Source organism: Primulina huaijiensis, chromosome 14 (genome assembly GCF_012295235.1).
Source record: "Primulina huaijiensis isolate GDHJ02 chromosome 14, ASM1229523v2, whole genome shotgun sequence".
Taxonomy (NCBI): Eukaryota; Viridiplantae; Streptophyta; class Magnoliopsida; order Lamiales; family Gesneriaceae; genus Primulina; species Primulina huaijiensis.
In genome coordinates, this window is record NC_133319.1 from 16,711,483 (window position 1) to 16,718,652 (window position 7,170).

Genomic DNA, 7,170 nt, shown 5'->3' on the forward strand with positions numbered 1-7,170 from the left:
TATATAGACACACACACATACATTCATACGTACATAGATGCATAGATGAAAGAAAACAACACACAACTTAATAGTAATGCACACATTATAATACAAATGCACCAAGTCATATATGGATGGCTGTCAAAGCTATCAGGCAGAACAGAGAGGACAATTTCAAAGAGCGAATCGAACCGAAAAGGGCACGACCCTCGTTTGCGAAGCTACCTCCGGGGGTGCTCGTCGTCAAGACTAAGACTGTCCAATCATCCTCAGTGCCAACTCCCACGCCCGTAAATTTAGTATCGTTCAAATAGAGAGAATTTCGAGACTGTGTATAGTTAGTGAGCACAAGAGTCGAAACGCGATTAGGCACACAGACAGGCAGGACCACTCCTTCTGTTGTTGCATTGGCATCGACATTGCATTTCTGTACAACATTGGGGTAGTCGGAAATTATCTGAGATTGCGTTGTTGTCGTGTTGGACGCACACGGCTTGTTCTCTAACTGGTTGGCGATTTCATCCGCAACACAGTCGGCTTTGTCGTTCTTCGACAGAGCAGGGGCATTTGATGATTGCCGGAAGCTGTTGATTCCAGCGAGTAGATCACCCTCGTCTGTGTGTATCAAAATAGACCAGTGATTTTAATAAATAAAATAAGGCATAAGTTTATGCATCACGAAAATTGGTTAAATAACCTCATTCAACTCTTTTTTTAAGAAAATGACATCCTCAAGTGTATTTGAAGAGGTCATTTTCTTAAAAAAATAGTTGAACGAGGTTAAAAAAAAACCCTTTTATGCATCTTAAATTTTATAATAATTAGGCTAAAAATATATATTATTGTCTTTATCTTGCAATTTATCATATCATCCCACTAGTCTTCCTCTTAATTACCCCCAAGGCCCTCGCATAGCATCACTAGCTATATATAATTTTAAGATTAGGTCTCTTGTGAGACGGTCTCGCGAATCTTTATTTGTGAGACGGGTCAACTCTACCGATATTCACAATAAAAAATAATACTCTTAGCATAAAAAGTAATACTTTTTCATGGATGACCCAAAAAAGAGATATGTCTCACAAAATACGACCCGTGAGACCATCTCACACAAATTTTTGCCTAATTTCAAATAAGGCATTAGATCATTTTTCGAATTCCTTATTTGAAATTATTTTCCTATATTCTCACAACCCTTAATAATTCAATTCAAACTTCTTGGAATCTTGATCACTTTGACTTCCAAAAAAACTATAATTCGAAAAAATAGACTAATGTTTCACAAAAATAAAATAAAGTATTGTAATTCAGAGGCCTAGTTTTATATGTATTAACACGTATAAAATAGGAAAAAATAAAACGTATCTCTCCCTTAGATCCTCGATCGATAGCTACAATCCCAAAGGCATGTGTATATATATATATGTATATATATATATATACTCGAGGTGTCAATAAAAACAAATAATTGGCAAAAACTCAATTCTAGAATTTGGGGGAGAAACTACAGATGAAAATCACGCCCAACTTTATGGAAAAAAATATATGATAATTTTATTAGTAAATTAATGGAGTCTATCTAACATAAATAATAATGTTTTCAAATTATTAATACTCAATCCGCCAATTTCCTAGAATTTTTGTCTACTTTCCTTTCAATTTTAAGTACTTCTTTATGATAGAAAATAATTAATAATTCTAAAAAAATTTCTAAATTATTGGAATTTAATTTCCTCGAAAAACCATCCAAATATGTTCCAAATGTAACCACAAAAATCATAGCAACTTAATAAAAATCTAATAATTGTAATCAAGGTAGATCAGCTAGAAGGGCAATCACGTACGTACCATCACAGTACACTGGAATTGACAGTACTGCAAACAAGAAGAACAGTGCGATGAAGATACCAACACAACGATGCGGGCAGCGGTTGGAGTTTTCCATCCAAAGATACATATAAAATTTGTTTGAACAACAAATATTTCTTGTCCATGGCTATATATATATATATATATACACACACACACACATATACATACACAAGCGACCAGGCGACCAAAAGGAAGCAAATGAAAAGGTAAGGAGACACGTAGCGGCCATGCAAACGAAGCACCTTTAGTACTTTATTCCTAACCCCTCACACGTTTCACATCTCTCCCGGGCCAATCAAATATTTAAAAGGATAACCCCCTTGGATAGGACACGTACGTTTCTGGAATAATAATGGTAAAATATTTGAAGGAATCACAAATTTATATCTCAACTAGTTTATTTAATAAGTGTGTCAATTTGGATGGGTTTTATGGAGTTGAACAATAGTATTATTAAAAAATTGTTCAACTTTATTGCTCAATCTGAATCCAATTCGAATCCGAGCCAACTNTAATATTTATTAATTATCTTTTTTTTAAAAAAAAATTAAAATTTTCGGACTCAACCCAACCCGATCATTTTTTTCGAGTCAGCTATTGAGACCAACCCGATCTGACCCCCGAAAACCCCAAGCCCAAACATGATTTTTTTCGAGTTGAACCGTGTCGGGTTGATGAGTCGTGCCTGATTTTGACACTCTTATTCAAAAGTGTGTGTATTAGGTGACAGTTTCTCCAGATCAGCCGAGCAAAAACATAGATATTTGGATAATCAAAAACAAATAAAAGGTTAGCCATTAGCCAGCACCATTAGCCATTTTATCTAAAGCTAAATGATTTTTCTCCATGGAGAGGCGACATGAGGATATTATTATACCTTTCGTGCTTCTTTGGACTTGTATGTTACTTATGCGATTATATTATATTGTACTTACTTTTTTTTTTCAAATTATTAAGGCATATTCATATTTCACGTAAAGTGAAAACCGAAAACTACAATAAAAATATTTTTCACAACATGTATTGCATACTGCACAATTAAAAGTTATTGAAAGTTATCGGTATTGACAGCATGCAACGCACGTTGTGGAAAAGCCCATCGACATTGTGCACTGCACGTCACGAAAAATAGCATCAATAACGTGCAATGTACGGCACGGAACATCGATAGCACACACTGTACCCCACGGATAATAATATCAACGTATGCTCGCACGCCGTTAAAAAATCATTGACAACTCATTTCGCACGCTGCAAAAAAATATTGACAGCACACAATATTCATTGTGGATAGTCTTATACGATTCCAATGTAACAAAAACTTCAACCAACTAAACAGATAAATTAAAATGAAGATTTAAAACCAAAAATTCCAATTTCATTCATGTAAACCAAAACAAATCACATGTTTACAAAAAATTGAGTTCAAGTTTAACATTAATCTACGCAAAGTTAACAAAAAAAATTCATTATACAAACACAGAAGCAAGTTCATATAGTTTCGTTTATTATTGTTGTTGTAACTGCTATCTTCTGCTCTATCTGAAGTTACATTGTTTCTTGAAGAAGCATTCATGTTCAATTGCTCCATTAGCTTGATTTCCAACCCCAATTTTTTTAAAAAAATTCAAATTAGTTGTTCTTCATCTGACAATTAATGCTTTGGCTCAACTTTTGCAACTGAAAAAATCAAGAAAATAATCAAAACACAACACACTTAACCATTGCAAAAAAATTTCCAAAAGTGTGGGTATTGAAACGATAATAAAAAAAACAGTATATCGTAATGAGACCTTTATAATAAAAAGTCTAAAACTCCCATTGTACATCACATAATCATCGTAAAAAACACATTAAATTATTTTAAACAAATGTGTTAATTTTTATTCTTAAACTAACTATGAAAGGAAAATGTTGCAATGTATGTCACTACAAAACCAGGAACAACATCAGGTTCCACGAGCCATCTAAAAAAAACAAGTTATAAATAACTAACCAAACAAACGAAAGTAATAGGAAGTTGCTGTAATAAAATAAAAAAAAAAACAAACAAACAAAAGTAATAGGAAGTTGCTGTCAAAAAAAAAATGTTTTAGAGTATGTGCCCGGCAAGCCAACTTGTGCCTCCGATTTTATAGACTCTGATGTAAAACAATCTTTATTTTAATAATATTTTACGATTTTATTCAATTATGGCATTATACTTTATCTGTATACACATGCAAGCTGCATAGATAAAGTTCTTGAATATACAATAGGTACCATGAGGTCTGCATCCCAACGTAAGATCATGAAACTCATTAGGAAGCATACCGTATATATTCTAAACAGGTTCCTAGTCAATTCAGCCGCCTAAAACAAGGATAAAGGTCGCTCGAGCTCGAGACCAGCATCTGTGGAGTAAACACCATATTTCATTGGTAAGGACATAGAGATGTTCATTCGCACATATGGGTGATCATATGATGATGCACTGAACAACCCTCCCTCAGACTGTCTAAGTGGTTCTCACTTATCGAGTGGAATAGTTCGCAGTTATGATTATACACCATTAGTCCTTTGACCCGAGACAATGTAAGGGCTATACGTACCAGCATGCACTTTGATCCGTTTACCAACTCCAACGAGGGTCATCAGGTGGCGAGGTTGGGTGTAGTTACGAAATACGTAGGAGCAAATACATTGTAGTCGAGGATTCACTGTTTACCTATGGGTAAAGATATCTTATGTGGTCTGATGAGTCAATAGTGTAAGGAATCTCTGGCCGGAGTAAGACATGTGTAGTTTGGGAAGGTGTTTCCTCAGTTGCGCATACCATGACACTATTACTCAAAGATAAATCACATCGCTATCGAATTCATATACAACTCTCGATATACCAATGGTTGCAGATTCGATCGGGGTATATGTGTTGAAGGGACCGTACTATACGCTAACAATGACTAAAGGTTCTTGCAGGCACTATCAATGATACCTAGGGGATCATGGAGCGATGCTACTAGACGCTCTTATCATGGTCCGATGGGTGGAATCAGAAATGAGTTCTGACATTCTTGATCAAGGTGTTGATGAAAAGAATGGGGCTAACTAGGGTAAGCCCGAATAAGAATAAATGTTACTCTGAATCAAATGGAGATGTGAACCCATGACTAGCTGTATCCCTGAACCATTGAGGGTCACACAAGTATCGGATTCTGTATTCTCAATGAGATAGTCAAATTTCAAGGAGTTGGAATTTGACAACTATAGTTTGATGGAGATCAAACAAGAAGCTTATAAAGGAGTTATGAACTGATTCCATAGGATGAAAGAAATGGAAGTTGGCGTGATTGCTAAATAAGGATGGAGAGTAGAACTGCATGTTTTGTGAAGGAGTTCACTAAAATTGGCAGCTGCCAAATATGGTAACTGTCATATATGGTAAGTTCTAAATTTGGTAAATGAAAATTTTGATCAATTTTCATTATATGAACAAGATTTGTATCCTTGGTACATCGCCGCTTTCGGATCATCGATCGGGGTTATAATGAGTTCGGAATCATTTGTTTAGTGAATTGAGAATTTACTAATTAAATGATTGTGCTAGTAGTGGTGACTACTAACATGCGCAAATTCCCATAAATATTCTAGAGGAGTTTAGAATTAAATTAACTAAGGAGTTAGTTTATAAATTAAATAATAGTTATTTAATTTAATATACATATACATGTATATATTTTATATGGTGATATAAAATGTGTGTATATGATATTATTATATCATGTATTATTAAAGGTTAATAAATACATTATATATTAAATATATGAGAGTTTAAATATAATGAAATTATTAGAGTCCTTGTGGGAGAGGGACTCCTAATTAGATTAGGAGTCTCACTCTATAAATAAACCACTAGGACTCATGATTAAAAAACTAATTTTGGCACACAAAAAAGAAAAAAACAAAATCCTCTCCAATCTCAAAGTAGCTCTCGGCCATAGGAAGAAAGAAAAAAAATTTCTTTTCCCTTTTGGGTTCTTCCATCGGCGTTCTTCCATCGTCGCATCATCTCGTCTTTTGAAAATTCGGATATTACAATCTCAATGCAATAATTGTTTTGATTTACTAGTGCAATCCAAACAAGAAATTCAGTTTCTGATCGTAGATCCAATTAGACGATCAAAGGAGAAGAACCGTTCGTAGGGATTTACAATAAGGACTATATCCGCGTAAAAATCGGAATAGCTTGGAGTCCAAGCGTTAAGAAAGCAAATGTATAATTCTAAACACCTTATGAATGTTTTGAACACACGATGCCCGAGAACAAAATTTTTAAACTTTTGCTGCATCTTGGGTGCGAGAATACGATGTCCCAACAAACTGAACCATCAAGAGAATGATCCATCCCATCAAAACTAATCAGACATTTCTTGTTTCACGAGGCATCAAATCATCAAAACAAATTACAAAAACAATAACCAAACAAACAAGAGCAGTAGAAAGCTATCGTCAAAAAAGAAACCGAACAACGAAGAGCAACATCAGGTGTTGGAAAAAAAACAATGGACACAAAAGAAAACTAATCAAAGAAGCAAGAACAATAGGACTTGTTAGAGTAGATGTTCTGCAAGATAACGATTGACTGGGGAATTTATTGACTCAACTGTAATAAACAATCTTTATTTTAATATAATTTTACTTTTTATGGTTTCATTTTACTTTATCTATATACACATACAATCAACATAGATAAAGTCCTTGATTATGCTTTAATACAAATGAATCGTAATTCGATCTTGAAATTCATTTGTAAACACTGTATATTCTAAATTCGTTTCTAGTAGATTCAGCCGCCTAAAACAATAATAAAAGTCGCTTAAGATTGAGACTAGCATCTATGATGTTGTGTACCGTGTTTCATTGTAAGGGCATAGAGATGTCCAATCATGCATATAGGTAATCATACGAAGATTGTACCGAACAACCCTCTCTCGAACTTTCCAAGTAGTGATCATTCATCGAGAGGACAAGTCCGTGGTTGTGATTGTACATGATTACTCCTTACGACCCGTGACAACACTGAGGCTCTGCGTACTAGAATTGTGCTTTGACTCATTTACCGACTTCGCGAGGGTCACAAGGTGGAGAGGTTGGGTGCAATTACGACATATGTAGGATCCAGTGCATGCATTGTAGTCGGGAATTCATCGCTCACCTACGGGTGTGGATTTCCTATGTGATCTAACGAAATAATAGTGCATGAAATCTCTGGCCAGAGTGTGGGTTGTACATTAGGGAAGGAATTCTCTAGTTGTGCATGTGATGACACTATGAATA

At 34.8% G+C, this 7,170-nt stretch overlaps 1 protein-coding gene across 1 annotated transcript; it reads right to left on the reverse strand.

Annotated features, from left to right (window-relative positions):
* Window positions 1–44: 44 nt before the first annotated feature.
* On the reverse strand, window positions 45–1,976 carry LOC140957545 (uncharacterized GPI-anchored protein At3g06035-like). Its single transcript, XM_073414855.1, has 2 exons — window positions 1,831–1,976; window positions 45–597 (listed from the first exon to the last, which is right to left on the reverse strand). Exons 1-2 carry the CDS (start codon window positions 1,937–1,939, stop codon window positions 107–109), a joined length of 600 nt encoding a protein of 199 aa, XP_073270956.1. The 5' UTR covers window positions 1,940–1,976; the 3' UTR covers window positions 45–106.
* Window positions 1,977–7,170: the final 5,194 nt, after the last annotated feature.

Excerpts from the sequence above, each read along its gene's own strand:
- LOC140957545 (XM_073414855.1), bottom strand. The coding sequence starts at position 1,939 with ATGTATCTTTGGATGGAAAACTCCAACCGCTGCCCGCATCGTTGTGTT. Across the intron at positions 598-1,830 it reads AATTCCAGTGTACTGTGATG|ACGAGGGTGATCTACTCGCT; the intron begins GTACGTACGTGA and ends TGATACACACAG.